The sequence below is a fragment of the Falco naumanni genome, chromosome 8 (assembly GCF_017639655.2).
Source record: "Falco naumanni isolate bFalNau1 chromosome 8, bFalNau1.pat, whole genome shotgun sequence".
NCBI classification, from domain to species: Eukaryota; Metazoa; Chordata; class Aves; order Falconiformes; family Falconidae; genus Falco; species Falco naumanni.
In genome coordinates, this window is record NC_054061.1 from 38,122,839 (window position 1) to 38,147,374 (window position 24,536).

The window sequence follows — 24,536 nt, forward strand, 5'->3', positions numbered from 1 at the left end:
TGTCACAAAGTTTAATGTGAAAGCCAGACAGCAAGAAAGGAACAGATAAGCTTTTGTGCTTTTATCTAACAGAATTCGTGTAAATGCTGTTACAACTAACAGGGCAAGTTATCCATTTTAAAACCTGCATCACTTAAACATTAACTGTCTCCAGACAGTCATGTCTCTGGGTAATAATCAGTCTCCCAAACAGCTTCTTTAAAAGCTTCTGCCTCTGGAACAGGGAGTACCAAATTGAATCTTTATAGTAAAGTCAACTTTTTAAGAACTTTTATTCCAGATTATTACATGTAAGTCAGTTTGTCCTCCCTTGTCACACACATCCCACTCCATGCCTGCCTTCACCCTGATCCCTGGCTGACTTAGCACCCATGGCTCCATCAGGATAGCACCTCTGAAGCACCCTTTCCCAGGGACCAGGCTATTCTGCAGAGCTATTGCTGCCAAGGGTTCAAGCCATGCCAAGCTCTGTATCCCAAAACCTCCTTCCAATGAGAGGCCAGCAGAGCTGGTACTTCCATTGCGCTCTCCTTCCTTTTTACCTGAACCAGGAGGGAAGAATTTAGGGAAAAGAAGGGAAGAGATATCTCCAAGGGGGGAAAAAAATTGGCAGTGGAAGCAGCAGTGGAAAGACAGGCAGTCTGTCCTTCAGATCCCCCTGCATAATGAGTAACCAGACACAGTATGTGCTGCAGAAGCCATCAATCCCTGCTGCTCCCAGCACGGTAACTTTCAAAAGAATCACCTGTAACACTGACCAAAGGGAGGTAAGCTACTGCTTCCACCAAGTCCTAATCACAAGGTGACAGGCCACCTGGAACAAAGGGAGGTGGGAGAGGAGCAAGGTGAAACAAAGGAAAAGCTCATATTTACCAGCCAACTTGCGTGAATTGGAAGAACAGCTTTGTGTACAGAGAGATGAACTCAAGATCCAGGGTCAGAGTAGGGAGGGGAAGAGAGCTCAAGTGGACACACACAGAATCAGCGCCACATGCACAGTCTTCAGCTTTGAAATTAAATTCCTTTTCAAAAGGGAGAAGCTGAAAACTCTCTGCTCAGAGAAGCTGGCTGAGGACAACTCAAGTACATGTGGAAGGACTATAGGTGCCTGCCTGAGTATTACTCACGGCTTAGAATCTCAAAGCATAAACAGCACAGGGAGTTAGACAGCAAGGGCAGAAGATACTGGGTTGAAATTACAGATCTGGCAATAAACCGAACATTGTGTGATTTTCAGCATATGGTCTGCAGACTTCAAGGCCCATGAAGAACAACCATGGAAAGCAAGCTGTATATTTGGCATATACAGAGAAGGCCAAACCCCTGGAAAAGAAAATTAAGGCCCTGTGACTCAAGAAAGGATTTGAAGCCCTACTCTAGTTCATCCAGAGCCTGAATAAGACTTTTTTTCATGAGGTATAATCCTCATGGCTTTAAGGGACCTTCCTTCAATCCCACCAACACATTCCCAGACCATGCACCTAAGGGGATGGAAGAAACAACTGTACCTTCAACACAACTCAGTCTGTCAGGTCTAACCCCTCCAACAGGAGCCAGTACCTGCTGTGTCTGACAAAACAACAAAGCAGCTCATTAGACTAACACAAGACAATCTACGCCAGTCATGAATAAAGACTTAAACCTGGAGTGACTGGGGTAAAAACCAAAAGAACTATAGTGATGAGTTTTCTTTACAAAAACCTTATAAAGGTTTCTCTGTTTTCTGTAATTCCCAGGCAGAGTTGGGGAAACAGAGCAACATCCCTTTCCTGATCCCTAAACACAGAGCCACACCAGGTCTGCTAATACAGCTGTGCAAACATGGCACATTCCATGTTATACACCCAGTAAGGCTCCCAACCCACCACAAACCCTCACGTTCAGCGACACATGTGTTTCGACTGCAGGGAACTGCTGGGAGCCGGCAGAGACATACCTCCCTCCGTGGTACAGAAGGCGTCAGTGTGACACGTACCAACCCACACAGATGTCTTCCCAGTACAGTCACATCAGCCTCCTGGGCAGCTCCTATGTACTAATTTTGGCTTGGCATGATTTTAATAAAAATGAATCATGACAGCAACCAGCAAGTGTTCCACGGCTGCTGCTATCCACACTAATAGCTCAGGAAAATGAACATGGTATGTGAACACTGCTCTGTGCCTTCGTTCCCATGAGGCAAGTGCCATCACCTAAATAATTCTGCTATCACCTGTGAGAACGAGGTGTAGGCATGGAGGCTGCCATCAACAGTTGCTGTAGCCGCTGCCCAGTTCCCCACCACATGGGATGATGCTGCGGATACCTGCTGGGCATGAGACAGTGTTTCAAAGTTTAAACATGAGCTTTTGAGATCTCTTTGGCAAGAGACATGCTCTGACACCTCCCTTTCCCACCAGTCATGGGCACAGAATAAAACCTCCCTGCTAGATCCTATCCTGCCACAAGTTACACTTCCTCCTGCTTCAACAGCTCAGTGACCATACTGAAGCAAGGACAGGAACTGGAGTGCTCCCGTCGAGAGGAAACAAACCTGAGAAAGGAGAACTTCTTGTACCAGCTGGGTGTTCCCCATCTCATGCCTCCGATCCCAGCCTGCTCCTCCAACTCCTCTCCCCAGCAACCATGGCACTCCAGTATTACCGATGTGCAGCCGGCAGAGCTTTGAAAGTATTAAGTGCTCGGACTGCCTGCACAAAGCCAGGTTGGGGCAGGGGGGAGACCCATACAGCTGAGATTTAGCTGCATAAAGTGTCTTTAAGAGGAAGGTAGAAGAGAACAGGGAACTAAGTCTACTTGTCCCTGTTGGTTCACTGTTTGTTATCCGCGTCTGGCTATAAAGGGTCATGTTCACCCAGCATTTAGCTTCCTCTTGTGCAAACCGCAACCGTTACTTTACTCACGCCTTTTCTCTCCTCACTCTCCCAGAATTTAACAACAGGAAACACTCCCCGTCCAGTGCAGCGACACCAAGCTGAGGGACACGTATCCCAGGAGGCAGTAAAAACTCTGCATGATACCCCAGGAAGAGGCAAGTGCCGAGAAGCACGTCCATGCGCCTGGCTGCAGCTCCCACCAAAAGGAGCCTTTGTCCCCTGGTGGCTTTCAGCACGGCTATGCCAGAATCAACAGGGATCGATTCCAGCAATGCTAGGAAACAGGACAGGATGGGAAAGAACAGGCTGGGCTGCTCCTACCTTCTGTGCACCTCTGACTTGCACTGAGGGGGGCTGCATGTCAAAGGGACCCCAGCTCTTAAGAAAGGTACCATCCTAAAAACCTTCAGGCACTGGCTAGGGGATGTGGAAGCCATCCTCTGTAGACAACTTATACATACACAAAGCATTCAAGAGTTCTGCCACCTAATCGCTTCCAGGTGAGAGATCTGATGGTCAGTTTCCAGGGTGAAAGCTCTGCTCTATCCAATTCATCTCCTGCAAGAAACAACAGGACCTTCCTTAGAAGTACATTCTCCAGCACAGATGGATAGAGCATCTTCTCCATACTCATTTCCAGAATGGAACTATTCTGCTCAGGAGATGAAAAGAAAATTTGGAGAATTTGACAAAACACAGAGAAGTCTTTGGAGAGGCCACAGTTTCATGATGGTTAAAGCTTTCCCAACAAGGCCACTGAAAAAGTCTCATTTCCTACTCTTTCTTGTTTCTACATCACTGTTTCCCCTTGTGCTAACCCAAGAATTTGAGAGGCCATACGCTTAACAGGATTAAGAAACAAACCTCAATTTAAAAGATTGGTTTAAACTAACCAGTGGTTCCTGATGTCACAGCCTGGCTCACAAGGGGTGGAACTGATTTTCTCAGCAGCAGTGCCTACTTATGCCCCATTACAAAGCCTTTGGTCATTGTTTTCACTAAGTCATATGGCTGTGAGGGTGGATCCTTGGCTAATGAACCACATTCAGTGGCTGGGCAGTTTAAACAGAACGTGTCCCATTTCTATCCACAAAGTCCCTGGAAAACACCAAGGTTTTAGACTTGCCAAACTTATATTTCAACAGAACTAAAAATTCAGTCCAGTTTCTAAAGAGGAAGAATCACAGCCAAGCCTTTTTCTATTTCGAGATAAACTGGTAAATTCTGGTCTTGTAAATCCAAATTTGTTTCAACTCTTAATTATAAAGGAAGATGCAGATATGTCAGCCACATTTTCAGACAAACTTATTCAAAGTGTTTTAGGAGTTAGTTTATTTACTGAAAACTTTGGCCTCACTCACCAAGAGTAATTTCCAAACCTTGCTTTTGCACACTTTCTATAGTGCTTCAACAAGATTCACGGAGGGGGGGTGTGCTAGAAACTCCTGTTCTAAGCCACATACAGTACAACCCAAAATTACAGAGACAAATCTGTAATGGCAAAATTTCAAACCACTTCTGTGTGCCCAGCTTCTACCTAGCCACTCCACAGAAACAACACCCAGCTCTGGGGCAGCCAAAACTAGTTGGATTGTGTACCAGAATGCATCAAATGCTCCCAGGAAAATTGACAGGAAGGCAAAACTCAGAACCCAGAAGTTTCATGGGTATCATGAACTCAGTGTCATATCTACCTCCTGCCTTTCATTTAGGTACAGCAAGTACTGGGAGCAACTGGTATTACTGAGCAGGAAATTCACTCCTGAGTATCCAGGGTTCCTAATTCCATACAACCACTGCAGAGCACAGAGACTACTGTATATTCCCCAAATCTCTAACTAAACTTTTGGATGAGAGAAGAGCCACTGCACGTTGATACGTGATTTCCTCAGTAACAACCACAGCTCTATTATTAAATGCAGGCTAGGAACAAAGGGGCAGCTTCGTCTGGGTCCTGGTATGATCACACAGCTGCCACAGACAAATGTTAAAGACATGAAGAGAAAGAAAAATTACAGCAAGAAGATCTAGAACAATGAATAAACAGATCTTTTTGTGGAGTAACATGGATCTTGAGAAGTAAGTCTTAGCCTGGAAGAGGAAAGGTTGCCTGTGTTTTCACCACTCTAGAATTAGAGGACAGAAAATACAAAAACTGAGTTGTTTGAATACAGCCAAAGCAAGGGTGCCTTGTCCTACAAGAGAAATGAGCTAGGAGCGAAGCAACTTGACTAGGCTGCTAGGGCTTCCCTGGGATCTCACTGGGAAAGCCCTTCTGAGGAGGGCATCCAGGCTGCTAAGCACCTGGCTTCCTGCCAGGTACGGTGATGGCTGGAGATTACTGTGTGGGATTGAAAGGAAGATGAGTTGGAAGGAGGAACTTTTAACAATGTGCAGCTGATGCTATCCAGAAGTTAGGTGCTTTGCTAAGCAGATGACAGGAGAGAAATGCACACAATCAGAGCGGATCACCAGTATCTTGTGAAGCACAAGTATCCAGCTGCACCTATTTTTCCACATGCACCTGCTGGCGTGTGTGAAATGATAGGGCATCTTCCTCCGAAACACAGAAGCTTTTTCTGTATCAAAAGACACAGGTGCATCACACAAAAGCACTGGTACGGCCCCAGTGCACTGCAAGCACAAAACAAAACACTTGCTTTCTCATTTCAGACTCCAGAGTGGGGATATAAATAAGCCAAAAACGCTGGCTGAAAGCAGGCAATCGGTCTTTGCCAATCTTCAAGCAGTGCAGACAATGTAAGCCTAATAAATTTCTGCTACAGAGAGCAGGGCAGTCTCACCCACATTATAACGGCACTGTCAGGAGAGCAGGCTATGCCCAGTGGTTTGTTGCACGTATGCATGTATTCAAGGATTATTTTTTTCACACCAACACAGAATCACTTTCTCTTTTATCATGTGCAGATGTCAGAATGAGACCTCTAGAGAACAAGTAACTTGCCTGTGGCTGTACAAGGAGTCTGCAATAGCAGTAAAAGCAACCCTAAATTACATGTAGGTCAATACTAAACATTAACCTTTATTACAGAAGGAATGGCGAAACTGTCACAGTTCCCTTCAAAACCATGAAAAACTGCACTGAAAAATTGCCTTTATCACAAATTTTCTGTTTGGTTTTGTACAAATCATCATGTCTTTCCATATCATTACCTTTACTTTCTATTGTAGCGGGGCTAGTATTCTCACATGGCCCACGAGAGGCAATAAATATCAAGTGCATGATTTCCCAACTCCTGAACATTGTTCCTTACCATTGTGTTATCAGCACACACTTGCAAAATTTCTGACACATAGGCAAGCCCAGTTATTGCTGGAGGAGATAAAAATGTTGATTGTGTTCCTGGCTCTCTTTCAGCCTTCCAGGTTTCAAGAACTGGGTAATAGCGAAGGTGGGATGAAAAACTCTTTGCTTTTGCAACCCTGAGTCAGCTTTGCACAGGCTGAATCTGAGCTACGCAGCATCTTTTCCTTTTGAAAAGCAAGGACACCAACTGCACAGTGAAAGCTAGTCTAGAGGGTTCAAAAGAACATTCCCACACGTGAATTTTTTTCAGAAAAAGTGGAATTTACTGCTTAAGAGAGACAGGATTGAAGCATCCAGGATGCACAGATATTAGTCCCAAGATACACTAACACAGATAAATACACAAAAGTTTCTCCAAGCCTCTCATTTTTTTTGTCATCCGTGTATTACTAGCTAGAACTAGTTCTGAAGCCCAGAGAAATGAGTTTCATCAGTCCAGCATGCCTCATGGACAAAGCACAAGGACAGGGGAACTGACTGACCTCACATCATCTCCTCCTCCTCTTCCCCCAGCTGCAAGACTCTCCCAGAGCATCCACAGCTGACTTCAGCAAAGGATATCCCGAACTGCACCTTTTTTTTTTTTCCCTTTACACAAATGGCAAAATCAATCCAAGCCATTCCTGACTGACAGCTAGAAGAAACACTAGCGAGAATGACAGCAAATGAACAGAAAGCAGATCAAGGGATTTTAGTAAGGAAGCAGAAGAGCCAGACAGCAAAGGCAGCAGAAAGCATTATACATGAATTTTCATCTCTCAGCCTGTCACCATGAAAACAGACTCTGTTTTCATACACCTTCCTCAAGTTTACAGCCATGCATTAACATCTCTGTTTATCCTGGCCACAGCTTCAGGATAACATGCTAAAAATCTATCCAGGTGGGTACATGTATATGGGGTTAGTAGAAGAGCTACCGTTACCACTGGGGACAATGTCCTATGATAAAAAATATTGCCAGAGGGTTACTGGTCAGAAAATTAAGGAAGGTGGCAGCAGGGGAAAGAAATGAAGGAAGGATTTGTTCTCTCACTGCATACACCCTTTTCCATATTTTTACCTTCATCCCCCAGAGATTCTTCACAGGTGAGTGCTTAAGCGTGTCACAAGAGCATACACACCTTTCAGACCCCAAGTTTCTCCAGCCTGCATCTTCCCCAGCTGCTTTACCACAGAAAAGATCTTATCTTACAGGGGGGAGGCAGGGAGCAGGGAGGGAACAGGAAAGGCTCAGATAAATGCTTACAGCCCAGCGCTGATAAGCAACTGAACAATAACAAACCAGAGCAACTGAAAATGGACTCTGCCTGAGCAGGGTTCCCCAGTTCTTGTTCGTTTGGTTTTGGTCGGGTTTTTTTTTTTTTTATTAAAGAGAAAAGGACATTAGTCAAGTCTTTCATTTTACAGTGTGCAAGGGAACTGAGGTTTTCGTTAAAAGGACAAGTCTTAGGGCCCCAGATCCACTAACAGCTCAAGGGGGAACAGAGAAGGAAGCTCTGAAGGCAGAAGATCCAGAGCATGAGAAATTCACTTCCAAAAACAAGCACTTGTTTCATCTGACGAGGGAAAAAAGTGCTTTGCTTTCTGTTCTTCACTCCATGAAACAAGGAATTAGTCATCCCTTGAAGGGGACACCTGGTTCCTCAGCATCAGGAGACTGGAAACACAAGACTAGCCAATTTTTATTTTTTTTGTGGCCCCTTCAGCCCTTGCCCCTACTCATTCTGGCTAAAAATATCCATCGATGTTTTTGATACCCTTCCACATCTGCAACATGACTGGCTTCAGACTCATGCCATCCTGGGCTTGAAAAGCGTGCTGCAGGGTGTCTGCCTCAGAGCCATCAGCTGTTCCTTTGCCCCGTGCTGCCCATCACCGGAGGCTGGCAGACAGGTACTGCAGGCTCTCAAGAAGGACCTCATTTCCAAAGCCTGCCACTCCACTGTCCCGTCCTAGTTTTCATTCACAGCCCCATTCATAATGGTGAAACTTTAACTCACACAGGAAACCAACTTGTGTTACGCTGCTTCGCTGGACCAGGGAGCACTCGTATCTGTGTCTCCAGTGCTTTGGGGACAGACGCGGTTTGTGCTGCACATGCAGCCCCTGCCAAGGTCAGCAGTAGTGTTAAGAGCCTGCTCAAGGGCAGGACTCGGTCCCTACAAATACAATCTCCAGAAAGACAAGGCAGACCATCACTCTCTAGGGATTTATTTGACAATCCCTTTCTTTCCTGTCCTTCCTTAACTAAAAAAAGTAACATTTTTCAGGTAAGAACTGGCACTAGTGTTACTTCCCCTGCAGAAAGTCTCGTTTCCTCGTCTGGAAGCCCCACTCCAGCCCTCACTCTTTCTCTTTCTTCATTATCCCTACTGCAGTTGGATCCTGTTCCTGTCCAGCTCCCTAAAACACATTTATTCCTTCTACGTGATCAGATCTTCTCCTGTGACCCGGAGAACATTTCCATTCCCTCCCTCATCAGTTTGTACAACTCCTGACACACTGCTGTTACCAGACACTGAACGTCAAAAGGTTTCTGATGTTCAAGCCGTTCCTTCATCCCCTGCCACCACGTGGCCACCTCTATCCTCCACAGAGACAGGCAGCTCCTCACCAACCTTGACCACTCATGGCTGGTACAGAGATCAGGCTGCTGTGCAACTTCTAACTGCCTCCCATTTGTGATCCCAGTGTCCCACCAGGCAGGACCCCGCTCCTCTTACACCATGGCAGAGGGCTGGAGCTAGAAGACAGATTTTAGAGCAATTCTGATTTAGCTGGCAAGAACAGGCAGGACAGAAGGATCTTTTATTTTTTCCACATTTTTTTCCAGAAGACTTTATGGAGCACCTCAAACACCACCACAACTCACTAGTAACAATTTTAATAACCCAGTTTCCCACACCAGCACTTTGCTTTCTGCCTCTTCAAGCTCTTCAAGGCCGGACAGCTCCCCCAGACCAGTTTCTTGGGTTTACTTTTCCACAAGCAGACTGCACTGTTCTGCATAACTAGTCTGCCAACTCTAATTCACCTCCAGAGCACCTCTCCCTTCCTCCAATTATCCATCAACTCCCATTAATCTGTCCTCCTGGATAATCAGAGTAATGCTCTTTAAGCACGTAACTATGACAGGGCAAAGCCACTCTCTGGCTGCGAGCTGCATTAGAGGGCACGGTGACCCTGCAGGTAATGTAATCGGGAGTATTACGCTCCAGAGCTTCCAAATAGTCCATTTAAGGAGTCAATTCCCTAGAACAGGACACGAGCACTGCAGAAAGGGCATTTTTACTGAAAAATTTCCTGGCATATCCGGGGATACCTGGCTGGATAGCAGCTTACTGCAGTCCTGAATCTAAGTGTTCCCTCCCCCAACACCCTGGCACCTTCTCACCTAATTTAAGAGTGATTTTGGATGAATCATTTATTCCTGTGTGCAAGAAAGTCATCTTGAGAAGTGCTAGCAGCAGCATTTTCTCCTCCTTCCCTGGTAAATTGTTCAGGTTGTTGGCATCCATACTGTACTGCAGTTGTCAAAGATACATTGGGACACTGAAGAAGTCACTCAGACTCTTTCCGTCACAACAGGCTGCCTTTCTGAACATTAACCACTCCCTGGTAGCACTCACCTCCACTCCCTGGTAGCACTCACCTTTGAGCAAGAGCTGAAGAAGATGCTTTGGCACCCACTGCAAGAGAAATCACACTGGTGCAACATGACCCAGCAGAAAAGCAAAGCTACTGTTAGCGTCCATCAAACATCATGGAATTAAATTAAGGTGGCAAGGAACTGCAGTATCAGTTTGCTTTCTTTTTTGCCCCAGAAAAAGAATCAGTTAGACTTCATTAATCTGTGCAGCGGAAGCCTCACTCCTCATTCCTCTTTACGTGCAGTAAGTCACAGTCAGCTTACCATGCACATGAGCAGGCTGGGAGGGGGTAAGGGAGAAGATTTTTCATGCCTGTCAGCCTGAGCTCTGAGATTCACCATAAATTCAACCAGGAAGCAAGGGTAAAGAAAGTTTTTTCATTTGACAGTAACAACTGATTTTTGCTGCCTCTTACGTTAAAACCAAAACAAAATGAAATGGGGATGATGGCAGAGCCTTACCTGTTAAGACAGGACACTAACTTTAAGGATGTGCTTACTTAAATACAGATAAAAATCCCTCAAATGGCTTTCAGAAATGACCTGAGATGTAGCATGAACCTCTCTGAAACTGCTCTCACTGCAACGAAAAGGCTAGTGCAAGTGGGAGACTGGCCCAACACCACAGCAACAAAAAGCTGGACGTGAAAATAAGTGAATATTAGTTGTTTGATCTAAACTGAAATCTGAGCAAAAGCAAAGATCGAACTTAAAAATCTGTATTCATTGTTGCAAAAGAAAATTAACGCACCTCCCATACTTCTAACATCCGTCTTTAGAAGGACTGCTTTCAAAAAGAAAACAGCCATACTGGCAGTTTAGGAAAATACACAGTACATCTCCAGGATGCAAGAGCTATTTTCCTCAAGGCAATTCTACAGCACGTTTACCAGAACACACAAATAAATCCTCAGTTCTCCGGATGTTTTGCAAGCATTATCTCTCACCACCTTTGCACATGGCAAATCAGTTAAGCAGAAAGATTCTCTTATATAAGGAATCACAGGCTCCAAACCAACCATCTCCTCTCCCACAGAAAGGCACTTAGAAGAGGGACATGACAGGAGCTGGTGAAGTGCTGAGGTCCCCAGTGTGCATACAGCACTGACCCAAATCCTGACATTGCAGGACTTTTTTTTTTACATGAAGATCCTAGCCCCTTGACTATTCTCAACATTTTAGGTTGTTTCTCCCTCCCTCTCCACCCACAGTTTTTGCAGTTTAGATTCTAGCATCATTCAAGTCTAAATTAAGTCACAACACAGCAGCATTAGTGCTGTGACAGACGGTACAGAAAAGCAATTTCTTTTCTCACTGACACTTCATAGCTTGGTCTCTGCAGTCACTGTGCTACGCTCATACGCTCGCACGTCAGTGTCTGCCTACCCTAGGCTAGCCAAGCACCTTCAAAACCAGGTTCCTTTTAAAGGCTCCTGCTACACTAGCTGATTTAGTCCTGTTACCTCCTCTCTGTCCCTCTCTCCCCCCTCCCCCGCCTCTTTAGGTAGTTTTGCACTACGCCTGCCCTGTCGAACAGGTATAGCCCGTGCACTAAGCTTGTACCCTAGCACAAATTCTAGGGTTGGTTCTCACCTATAACCAACAGTGTACAACAAGAACTACTTCTTGCTTTGTTCTTCCCTAGATATATCTATGGTCCTGCCCCCTCACCCATCCCCAAACATTCAACTTTCCAGGTCTAACTCACTGCGTTCTTACGTGGACTTTTTTTTTTCCCCTTCTATAAACACATGAGCTTACCTTGGTTTACAGAAGTTTATTAGGATGACATACTTGTTTTTATGTATCTCTTCCTTTGCACGAAAGATTTTAGCAGTTAAGAAGAAAGTATAGATATCTCCCTCTCCTACCCTTTACTCTTGAGCCTATATATATAATCTATATAATAAAATTATATTATTATTACGTTAAGAAGAAGATGGAAATATTCTGCTTTTTCACCACCCAAGGTTCTGAGAACAAAAGCAAACCCTGGTAAATATCATTTAGACTTCACTTTCAATTTTTATCTCATCTGCTTTATATCCTTCAGTTGGGAGTTTCAGGGAGTCAGAATACAAAGGAAAGAGAACACAAGATCAAGCTGTTGAGTGCTATAGGCCTAGTCGAGCTGAGCTGGGGAAGAGGTCAATGCCCCAGGTCAGGCACCACCCCAGTGCCCCACAGTCCTGCCAATTCAGCCATACTTGCACCAGGTCAAACTTGGGCTTACTCCCACTTTACCCTTACCTTGGGGCAGATCTGCTCTCGAGCGGCCTGGATTGCTAGTCCTTCCCCTGTCCCTGTACTTGTTGCTGCCCCCCTAGTCCCCCATCCAGAACTCACTGTGAGATGTACTTATGTGTGAGGAGAGGCTTGGAAAACAGGTAAAGCAGCACAACCAGCAGGGTGGTAAGAGGGCAGCAGCATGTAGAAAGGAAGGGGAAAGAAGCAGCTGGAGATGACACATCTCAGTAGTAGGTGTGGTTTAAGAGTGATGTGAAACTGCTGCCCCCATGGGAGTAGCTGGGTCAGTTGAAAGTGTTGGCCTATAGGTTTTACCTACAGGCGAGTAGACACGAGACTCACACCAAGTGCTCCAGCAGCTGGTGCGCCAAGCAGGAACAGGGCAGTGGGATAACCATTCAAAGTGGTGGCTTCTTCCAACAGAACAAACCCAAAGCCAGAAGCAGGCACCTACCTTGAGAAGTGTGAGAGATTAAGAAACTTAAGAGCTTCAGCTAGAGTTTTCAAACTTCAGATGCTTCAACCCTGACACCTTAAGCAGGTGGCCTGATACCGGAGGTGCTGGAAGCTCACAGCTTCACCAGAAGACACACAGGCTGTTAGGGTCATCTTGGTCATTCAGCCTTGGTTTGTCAAGTCTGGGGTACATGAGCTGCACGTCTCCCACCCAACCACATAACTGCCCAAGAATCAGACCACTGAACACACAGCTGTCAAGTGTGCTTGTGCAACCAAGCCATCTTGGCCGTATGCAGTTGTATGCCTAACTCATAACTTTCTGAGCAATATTTTTCCCTACTTGGTTTGCTCTTATTCAAAGCAGGCAAACACTCTATTCCCCAGAGTTGCTGCTTTCCAGCAAACTAGAGACTGGGGAGAATACTCGGCTATCAATACCCTGAAAACGAAGAAGCAGAACATAAAAAACAGTCTGCAAGAAAATAGGTAAATTTCCACCCTACCTTCTGCCTGCCCCAGCCTTAAGCAGTACCAAATCAGAGACCAAAAAAGAGTGGCCACAACTGTGGAGCTGGAGAGTAGCTACACTGCAGCTCCATAGTTAATAAGGCCAAAAGGCATCACTTAATTTAGCTGGCATCAATCTGACATTCCAGGCAACAGGACTTCAGCAACATCAACATCTATTACTTGGATAAGCATTTAACATAGCTTAATTAAACTCTATCTATAGCCAACAGTAATGCTAGTAAGAGGAATAGATAGCATGAATAGTACTGTTTGCACAAATCCCCCTTCTCAAGTCCTCCACCTCCTCCTCTGCAACACTAATTTTAAATGTTCATACATTTACAAGAAGTATTTTTATTTTTACGCAGGACCTAATGCAAAATGAAGCAACCAAACACAAAAGGCATTTGGGGCCATGCTGGAGAAAGAGATAAAGGAGCAGGTGTGTGCTGGGAGGGAGAGGGGCAGAGGAGCTCTTATAAGGCAGAACGATGCGAGAGAGGGATTCTTGAAGGGACAGGCTGGCTGCAGAGCCCTTAAGAGGCTAGGAAAGCTCCTGTATGGGTTCATGACCACCTTGCTGAACAAGGACGGGAGTTTCTCAAATGCAGGATGGATCTGGATCACGTAACATGCATGATGGAGTAAAGGGAAAAGACACAGACATTTGGATCAGTTGTTGGGAATCCCTGGGCCAGAGGGCAATAGCTGCAAGGGATCAGACACGGTGAGATTTAGGGACAGTGCCCTCCACAGCCAGTTTGGGTTACAGTGTGGCTTGTCCCATCGCAATGGGAATGTATGTAGCAACACAGATTATCAGCTCTTACTGAGTCTTCCCAAGCAGCTTTTGAAAACAGCTCTTCCTCCTTTCCACCCGACCGAGAGGACTGCTTCTACTTCAAGAGAGATGGAAGGATGAGTAACAGCAGATTTTAGAACTGGGCTTGATGGGCCAAGTTCTGCTGTGAACGGGTGTAAGCCCACCAGCCTCTTTGCCAGAGTACTTGCTGAGAATCTGGACCACATTGCCTCACACTGGTGAGGAAAAGCTCTACAGTGTGGTCCCCAAAGAGCCTCCTCTCAGCTGGACCCTTGAGACTGACAGCTTAAGAGATGATCCAGCTAAAACCATCTCAGCTCTAAGTCAAATCACCTTCATCCAGCACAGCAACACAGCTCTTTTCACCTATTATACCCACAGCCTCATCGCAAGGTATCCGACCCTGATAATGCACACTCCCTCCCTGAATTGTTTATGTTCACCCAGGGTCATGGAGTAAGGACAGCAAGCGGCTTCAGCTTGGCAAAAAGTTCCAGACTAGCAAGTCACTCTTGATACCCATTCACAGGCAAGTCCCAAACCATGAGCAGATAGACGTAGCATACCATTACAGGGCTCTGCGATCGACTGATTACATCACCTCTCTGATCCCTCCCATCACACTACAGTCGGTCTCCAAACTCTCCTCTCCCAGCCCTGCACATACAACTACTCTTCCTCCCCAAAGCAAGCCAACCTCTTTTTCCAATTTCTTCAGCTTATGTACTTTCATTAAAATTTCACTGTTCAAAAATACCCCTGCACCTTTGCCTACAAAACCATCCCTACCAAACCTCTGCAAAAACATCTCCAAACGCTTTTAAGTCTTCTGGAATAGAGAATTTTACTGAAACAAACCAGAATTATCTTATTTAACTGAGACTGTCCAATATTTATATTAGAATTGTTTCATGATAGGGAATGATTTTTCTGGTAATGTATAATACAATCACACTGCAGATATTGACAAGTAATGATGCTGCCTGTATGCATGACGAGGGAAATGTTATCAGAGTAGGTATGTTCCTTCAGCAGCTCAAGTTTACTAACACACAGCTAGGCCTGGAGTATTGCAATGGCTGTTCAGTCTGAAGAGAAAAGAAAAAATCTCTAGTATTCTCCTACTGTAGAAAGTTCAATACACAGAAGAATTGCTGTTTCATTCCACTGCCGAGGAACCTGTACCTTAAGGAGTGTTTGACGCAGAATCCAAGTACATTTCTCCATCTGGATTCATTTAAACTTTTCCTGAGCACCGTTTTACTCATAGAGCCTGCCATTCCTCTTACCAGAATTTCTCCAAAATATATTTCCAAAGCAACCTTTGGAACATGCTGCCTCCTGCCACAAAAACTGAATCCCCTTTTTGGTCTCTTGTGTTAGAATCAACATTAAGACCAGAGGGACCATGTTGTACCCACAGAGGGGGAAGAAAGTATCTCCCCAAGACACTGTGCTCAACTGCTTGAAAATTCAAAATTAACAAGATGAACATTCAAATTCCAGGAAAGAAATTGCCTGTAGTTTTTAAATACACTATTTTTTCCCCTACAATGGCTGAGGAAGTAGGAATGGAAATCAGGTTGGTCCCTCCACACTCAAGACTCCTGGAGCTGCTAGGATCAAAAGACTTACTATAACTTAGAGGAATGGGTAATACTACCTACAAGAGTACTAGACAGCTACAGAACCAGCATTTCTGTTATAGTAAAAGAGGCAGAAATCTCAGTTTTCTTCAAACATCAGTCTTTATACCTTATTTGGTAGATGTTCACGTCTGTCGCTGGCACCATTCCAAATAAATCCAATGGGATAGAATTGCTAATTCACTCTGCAAGTACCTTCAAACTCAGCTCTGGGTTGGTTAAAGTGTGCATTATTGTTTCTGGCCTGATAAAATGTGCAATCAAGCCACGTAGCATAAAGGAAAAAAAAAAAAAAGTGTAAACACTTTTAGCTGTGTTTTCAAACACTGTAGTTACTGTACCACTGAAGTTCCCTTTCCGTCCCTGTTGGCAAACAAGCATTGCAGTTATGTCTAATACAGTTTCAAAGCAGAGTATTAGCAATTGTCCAGTGAGAAACGTTTGTACTTCAGCTCTATAATCTCCCTCCTGAAAAGGCAACTTCGAAAAGAACCGAGTAACTACTGTAGCTCTTAAAGCAAGCTTAACAAAAAGTTCTAAACTACTTAAAATAAACAACCCAAATGTGATCAATGAAGAATTAAAAAAAAATAAATCATTTCAGACAGGCTACCAGCTTACTGAATCTGCATGTCAAATCCTTGCAGAGACCAGTACTTCAGACTTTGATATCTGTGTATCATCAAGAGACTTAATGCAGCCTGTGGTTTCCACAGAGGGGTTAGTTGTTCTTCCTTATTGGTAAAGTTTGCACTCTCCATCCTGCCTGGCAGCCTTTACTAAGAACAAACTGCCACCCAGACTTCTTTCTTCTAAAGAAAGAGACAAAAAGAAAGGCGACACTGTCTGGCTTTTATGACTCTCCTAACTGCACCCCCTGGAAATGCTGACTTTCCAAAACTTCAACCTGCCAGCCACAGGTCTCAGCAAAGTTTACTCCAGCACAGCCTAAATGGTAGAAAAAGTGTATTTGCAGAGGTCTGAGCAAACACAGTACCTATTCCTCATTTCATAAAGCTGCTTCATAGTGATTCTGTGGGACTTCTGTCTAGGTCTGTGTAATGCCCCAAGCTCTGGCTTCCAAGTCTTCCTCAAAATACAACCAACATCCAAACCCTTCCTGAATGCAAGCTCCCAACATAATGAAGGGGAAACTTAGGGGAGGAGAGGGGGGAAAGGGGAGGGGGGGGAGCAGAAAAAGGAAAATAGTTAATTAAACAACTGTACAACCCACTGGTTGGACAGTTTCTATTTATGCTCCTTCAGACCACAGAACTACAAATCTAAAGATGTACTTACTTTCCGAGTAGCAGCTAAGAAACAAAACTATGCAAGCAAGTTAGCATAATGAAAGTGTAGCCTAAAACAAAAGATTCATTAATCCTATTCTCTGCTAATAACAGTATTTCCAATGTTTCTCCAGGAAAGTGGAACGGGACCTGCCCTGCAGCACTTGCCAGCTTGGTGAAGATCAAGCAGCTTCAGAGGCTAGTAAATACAGCCAGGAGATGTTCCAAGGGAAACCTGAACTGTCTGAGGTCCATCACTCACTTGCATGCACCTGCTGAAAAAACACCTGCCAGGATTTATTCATCCCTTGCATCACTGCCAACAGTTCAGGCAGATCTGCAGAAGTTCCTCACTCCTGTTCTGACAGTATTAAATAGTCAACTAATACCACATTTTAAACTGATTTTAACTATCAAGACAACATAAATTACTTTCTCTTTCAACCCCTTTCTGTGAGAGATGACCCCTTTTAACTCAGCAGTATGCATGTCAGGTTTGCTGACACTCACACACTCCATATTGCAGTTGTTGGAGAAAAGCAAATATAGAGTCCCCCAAGAGAATGCTAAACCACAAGCTCATGTCAAAATGAGCTTTGATGCACCATTCCACCTGCCAGCAGCTCTCCAAGGAGGCTTTATTAATATTTTAATGTTTGTTCCCATCTCATTGCTCTGAGGTGGAGAATGCACAGTCTCCTGGTCAATGTTACTAGAGTCTTACCCCACAACAGAACAGCTGGTCTGCAGACCCTGAATTTCCCAGCCGACTGAGGGAGTTGAGCTGAGGCCAGGTGAAGAAGACAGAACTACAAGTCTGTTCCGCTTGGGCACACTGAGTCTATTTTCACACCAATGTCAAGTTGCCAGTACAGCACTTCTGGAAAGACAGTCTGATCCCTGCATATACAGGTAGGCCACTGGGACTGTAAGACGATCCTTGCAAAGCTGCAGAACTCGCACAGTGGGCAGCTCAGGTGTCTGGTCACCATCAGAACAGTGGAAAAAAATAGCCAGTCTAATACCTGTTAACCTAAGCTACCCTCTTGTCACTCCAAAAGGTCCCAGAACCAGAGTTTTACGACACACTGGGACCCGAGCAACAGGGTCTCGTCTCTCTGTCCAAAGGGTGCAGAACAAAGGAAAACTTGCACTATACCTAGAGACCCCAGCGCAGCTATACGCTGAACACCTCAGGCTGCCCACAGCTTTCCTCAACGGCTTGGCCAGACCTGCCCTTTGCTAGTCACATACCAAAAGCATTTGCGATGCTGCAAAAACATTTGTGCCTGGAAACACAAAACCTTGCTTAACAGCATGCATGATGGAGGGAGAGGGCAGACAAGTTTGATGGCATCCCCTGACAGATGAGTTCTGTAACACTAACTCTATCCTGCCTAGAGCCTCATCAAAAGTCTTTTCACTGAAAGAGAGACCTTCCAGATCCTGCTTTATGAACCTGATCTCACAAGAACTGCACTGAAGAGGGCTGGCTGTAACACTAGAACTTACAGGCAAGATAAAGTGACCGAGAACAGGGCTGGGCCTTTTCCAATCAGAAAATTCACCCTTGTGTGAGATTCTGCTTCTTAAAAGAAATCTGTTGCCAACTCCCAGACAGAGGAGCACCTTCAGCAGGGCCCTCTAAGCCCCCTGCCAAACATCCCACGGGCAAGGAAACATGCGGAGCCTGGTTTCCTATTTCACCTCCTCCCTGCCCCATGCAGATTATCTGACACCCAGTAATACAGTCTGAGTTCATACTGGAATCATCTGTACATTAGGGGCATTAATTCAGATCTCTCTCCTCTAACCAGTGCCTGTTTTTCAGCAACCTTGAGGCACAAAGTACCTTTGAGACTCTACCCATCACCTAAGCCCTGCAGTCTTGAGAAAGCAAGCTAACAGGTATAAAGTAAGAAGCCCTTTCCTTGTCAGCTGGGGAGTCCTCCAGGAAAAAAAATGAAGTTTCACGCCAGATCAGCAAGAGAACTCTTGTAGCTCTTCAGGCAATTTGTACGTCACTGGCACAAGACAGATTGCATAGGGTAGGATGGTTTGGTGGCAAAGCCAAGTAAAAAACACACAAGCTTGGAAGAGACAGAAGGATTCTGAAGGAAAACCAGTAAGGAACCTCTCCCAAGTAGGTAGATGCAATACTTCTCAGTAAAAGAGCTTTCTGCATCCACCATTTCTTGAGTAAAGCCACTCCCCCCATCAGCAGAGGTTCTACAGATCAGGCAGCCTCTGACAGCTGAATCCTGCAGACAGCTGCTATTTAAATTTGGTTTAAGGTTCTTAGGTGCTGCTCACTGGTACAGACTCCCAGCTGCTTCAACAGAGCTGAGACTTCATTCTAGGTGTTCTTGCCTGACATGTGTGGATCATGTCTTATGAGGGGAAAAAAAAAAAACAAACAACCAACAGTCTTATCAGGGCAATCTCAAAACCCAAGCCATGCCTTCTGCAAACCCTGTTCCGCCTAAATCACAGCTTCATGTCCAGCAAGGGATTACAAGGGGAAAGACACAAAGCCTAAGGTTCTAGGAAACAAAAAGATACTTTCTGGACACAGTCTGTGCTACTACAATTGTTACACGAGAAAAATTAATTGTAACATGCACCGGGACTGCAGGACACTGGCCTGCCAAAAGCAGTCCTGCACCTTCCTTTTCAGGGGCAGTGTCCTCAGTTATTTCTCCTTGCTGGACTGCAAATTCTTTAGTGAAGCCTCCAGTTTACTGGCATGTACATCTTCTTTTGCACTGTAGCAGGCAGGGAATAAGCACCAGCAAACCCAGCTACTAACAGCTACGGCCACACCAGCCCTGTGAAACCAGGACTACAGCCCAGCCTCCTTGGGCTGTACAGCCAGAGGAAAACAGAACTGTGCTCCAACAGAAGATTTCACCAGGGAGACTTTGCAAGCATGTATGTGGGAAACACATCGGTGGGATAAAGTAAGCCAAGAACAGAAAGCAGAAGCGACATCTCGCAGCAACACAGCAAGCCAGTAGCAGAGTCTACAACCTAAATGATATCCCCCAACACAAGGGAGCTTGGCAAACTAAACTTTGCCAGGCCCTGGAACAAAGCCTTCCCCTTTGGTTAGGGACAGAGACGGAGAAAAAGGGATACCTTGGTTTGTTGGTACATCAGAGTAAAACTATGAAAAAATATGACAGCCTGTTCACGTCACAGAACAGACTCCTCATTTTGGCCAGCTTTGTAATGAAAGGAAAGCAAGACACCACCACTCCTACAGAACAGGATCTTCCCACACTCAGACTGAGTCTAGAAAGGGAAGTTCATCCCTTTCTACTCCTCTCCACACAAAAAAGCTCCCAAGGAAAAACATCACTATCCAATGTCAACTTTACAATTCACCTCATGCGCCTATTAATCTGTACGCAATTTAAATGGTCAATCAGTGCCCGCATAGCCAATAACACTTTTCCACTCTGAATCTCTGCCTAACGTGCCGGAGGAAAGCAAAGTGCTTGATTCTCTGACAAGGACCCTCACTGCCAGCCAAATAACAAAAATCCATTTGCTCCCCTTGCTCCCCAAGATCAACCTCATCCTGCAGCTTTGCAGAGGAGTTACCCTCACGCCAGGATTCCATCAAGTCACCAAGACACTGCCTCAATTTGTTTAAAGCAGAAATGTTTGTGCACGTGCAGGCTGACACATCCAGAAACAGGGCACTCTTTGAGAGAAATGGGAACTGTGGAAATCAGGGAGGTTTTTTTAAAATGTCAAATATAAGATAAAAAGTGATCACATAGCAGAAACATAAACTTTAACCAAAATGATGGATTACAGACATAGAGGAAAAAAACCAACAACTTCAAATCATTACTGGCAAAGTTTGAAAGAGCTTGCAAACATTAGGGTCTCTCCAAGACATCATGACACTGCAGGCATTACAATTTTCCTCTATTTTAAGAAGTTTAGAATTATGAAAGGCTCAGACCTCAACATCTTGGTCTGAAAATCCTTCAGCTAACTACAGGATTAACAAAGCGTGATTTCCAGACTGAATCTCCTAATTGTTAGTTGCAAAGGGTAATATATTAGTCAGCAATAGTTGCATGGGTTCCTTCTGTGAGGTGGGTTCCTCTGGACAGAGACATCAACTAATTGATACATTTCACCAGACAATGGGCCAATTATTGCCAAGTATTGTACTTGAGGCTACCGCTGGATAGAGCGAGAGGTCATAAGGGTGCAGAGCCCATTTGCAAACAGCATAGTCAACCATTCCGCCCCATGTTTCCTGTAGAATTGAGAAAGTGTCTTCCAAAAATAGCCAGCAGTTTTGCTGAAAGGCTCAAAACAAACAGTACTTCTGAAGGAATATCTTGCATACTTTACATAATAGCCATCTCAGAAGGGGAAAAAAGGATGTGTACAGTGTTTCAGTGTGAATTCTGCATTGAACAAAAAGACATCATTCTTTGCTTAACACAAGGCTTAAATTCACCATGAAGGAAACTGCTGAAGTCAAAGCCTCAGGGCTCAAGCTGGGAGGGAGATACCACTCTGAAGGGAAGAATTTTTATCCTAGATTCAAATCAAAAGAAGATACGTAAAAGGAACACTGTCAGCTTGTTTAAGCCTCAAAAAGGAAAGCTGAACCTCAGTCAGCATCCCTTCACAGAAACCTCATACATTTTTAAAGTGCCTGGTCTGTTACGTATGCAGATCTACCTCTGCACGCTTTTGCTTACGTTTTTGTTTATTTTTTTAAATACCTGGTCTTTATCTTGTGGTTTACTCTTCCTACTAAAGGTAGTATCACAGTTTAAACCTAAATACCACAAGACCAGTATATATATACAACAGTGTAATGCCATGAAGACTGGTGCCTCCCTTGTCACTTTCTATTGAGCTGTATCTTTCCTCACCAGCTGAAAGCTACCGCAAGTTTGCTTCAGTGAAAGTCTGTCCCTTAGACACACAGGTGAAACAGCTAACACTCCACAACAGAGGACTTGCTGGAGATAACGCTGTAGCAGTATGAAGGGGCAAGTCAGAAGATGAAGCAAGCAATGCTATTTTTTTCTTTTTTAGAGCCCAGAGAGCAAAGCTGTTTTGTTTGCGCTCGGATAACAATGGCCGAAGGAGCTAGAACTGTGTTATTAAGCAAGTGCTTTGGCGTTTGTTTTCCTTCGCTCCTTAGAGGGAAAGGAGCTGTGCTAAGAGACAAACCACTGATTTCAGATTGTGCAAATCACCTGCAAAACACGGCTAAACTCTTGATGATTATTGTTGTCATAGTTCCCATATCCCCAGTCACCACCAGGGAATAAGCAAGGAAGTGAACTGGATCTCCAGTTGAGAGGAATTTGTGGAAAACTCTCCCTAGGAAAAGAACCTGCGTGCGTTCCGATAAGAAGCCAGGGAAGGGCCTGGCAGGCCACACTTGGCTCCAGGCTGCACCGATAAATACAATAACTCCATTAGCCGGCCAAGGAGCTCAGCCTTCACCACCTACCTTCATATTAACTAAAAATATGGTTGCCATCTGGTGGTTAAGGCAGAATGGATTTAGCATCTGTGACGAGTTCAGGGTGAACTAGATACCAGGAGACAGCTTCCCTGTCCTGTCCCCCCCTGGAACTGCAGGAAGGGGGAAAACCAGGGACGCAGCCACGCTCCCTCTGGCATGGGGAGCGAGGCCAGGACCTCGGTGCTGCAGCCAGCTCCATACTACGTCGGCTATTCACTTGTGGGTTGTTGGTTTTTTCCTCAAGCAGTCAGGCAAGTTCAAATCATGCTCCTAGTCCAGTAAATGAGCTTAAATTAGTGGAAGCAGCATGTGCAACGCTGGGCCCAACAGGTTGGGGCTGCCATTCTGACCCAGCAGCATTCTGCAACAGCGTCGGTGATTGGTACAAGGCTCAGGCCAGCGCTGCATCCAATCCCAAACCTCCCAGATTAAATCTATCTGCTAAAGATAACTTCCACGGCATGAGAACAGCAGTGGGCAGATCTGTTCACCCTCCCTCCCTCGAAGATGCACCAGTCCTTATTCAGTCAATGTCATCTCACAGCAAATCACTGAAAACCAAGATGAGCGTGTCTGGGATAAAAGCAGCTGATCGATGTCCCTTCGTAAAATGTCTGATAATCCCTACGCAGAGCAGGCATCTGGCATCAGATGGAGCATGCCAGAGAGATGAACACAGAAAGTATCCATTGCATATTCCTGGCACCTTTTGCTGGCACAGGGGTGGGCGGAGAGCCGCGAACGGGCTCCCGGGATTCAGAAACCACCCCTCCCTCAGCAGACAGCGGCACGATCTTTAAAGACCGTATGGCTTTTGCTTCGCCATCGTTCCAAAACCTGGAGCTCAAGGTCAGTAAAACAAGCAGCAACTGCCATGCTGTGCTGTTAGAAGATAAGGAAGCAACATCTCCTTTTCCTCACCCTCTTCCAGGTTACGCATTTAGCGCTACCGCAAAACACAGCGCTGCTCGCGGAACTGCCGCATAAAGCGCAACCTTAACCACCCCAGCACGAAGGTTCTCCTCCTGCCGAAACAACGCAGCATCTACCCGTTTAAAACAAACGTGCGGCGCCCTGTCCTCCCTCCCCTCTCCCAGCCGAACGCGATGCCATGTTCCTGCTGATCCCGAGCGTGCAGGCGGATGGCAAACCCCCACAGCTGGGGCATCCTCGGGATGCCGAGGGGCTCCCGAATCCTCCGGCGGAGACAGCAGCTGCCAGCCCCTGAAGAGAGGAGGGTATGGGGGGGTGGGGGGGTGGTGTGCAGGGACGCCGCTGCTAGGCGCATCCCTGCTTCGGGGAGGGGTACCAGCCCCGGGACCCGCATCCCTGCTTCGGGGAGGGGTACCAGCCCCGGGACCCGCATCCCGGGGAGGCGGTGGCCGTGCCCCCCCTCCATTTCTCCCCTACCTTCTCCTGCGCCCGGGTCAGCTTCTTCTGGACGTTACTAGCGATCTTCCCGGCGGTGACCCCCTTGCTGCCCAGCTCGGCCATCTTGCCTCCTCTTTTTAACGGGCGGCTGCGAACGCCGAGCCGGCAGGAAGGGGGGGAAAACCCGGCGGGCAGGCGATAGCCCCGGCCGCCACCGCCTCCCGCCCGCCGCCTTTTAAAGGGACAGTGCGCCCCGCGCCGCCTTAAAGGGGCCGCGCATCGCGGCGCCCCGGGAGGGGGCAGCAGCAGCACGGCGGGGCATCGCGTCTGCTGGGGGAAGAGGATTTTTGCCAGGGGGGGTAGGGGGTGTTTGCCAGGTTTTCCCCACCCTGCCTGCCTCCTCTGGGCAAGGCTGCGGCGGGTGCCCCAGAGGAGGCAGACAGGGTGGGGAAAGCCGGGAAGCATCGCAAGGAGGGAGGTGCGATGCAGGGAGAGATGCCGAGGGGCCTCCCACACCGAAGCAGTGAGCCACTAACACTTCAAACCAGCTAAGCTAGGAGGAAAGTCACCTGGAGATGCTGGCTAATGGCTCTGTCAGTCTTTAGTAGTAGTCACAATTACACACAGTAACGAGTGATTGATCTCGGGTGATGGTATGGATTTGCGGTTGTCTTTCACGCCGCAGCAAAATAGCATTCTTCCCGCTTTTAAGAGATTTGTACCCCTACTTGTCATCTCTGACTGTCCCTACTCCTAAATGTATACACCGAAGGTACTTTTCAAATTATTCCTGGATCTTTACAAACACAAAGCAAGAAATTTA

General features: G+C 45.9%; 1 protein-coding gene across 8 annotated transcripts in view; it reads right to left on the minus strand.

The window, feature by feature from the left end:
- Nucleotides 1-23,986, minus strand: part of BIN1 (bridging integrator 1) — a 101,783-nt gene extending 77,797 nt beyond the window's left edge. The window contains exon 1 of one of the 8 annotated variants that reach the window (XM_040603488.1): nt 23,753-23,986. In XM_040603488.1, coding sequence (XP_040459422.1) covers nt 23,753-23,836 — 84 coding nt within the window. In that variant the 5' untranslated portion in view covers nt 23,837-23,986. The remainder of the gene's footprint in view (nt 1-23,752) is intronic. The other 7 variants (XM_040603487.1, XM_040603490.1, XM_040603491.1 and 4 more) reach the window with 7 other exon arrangements.
- Nucleotides 23,987-24,536: the final 550 nt, after the last annotated feature.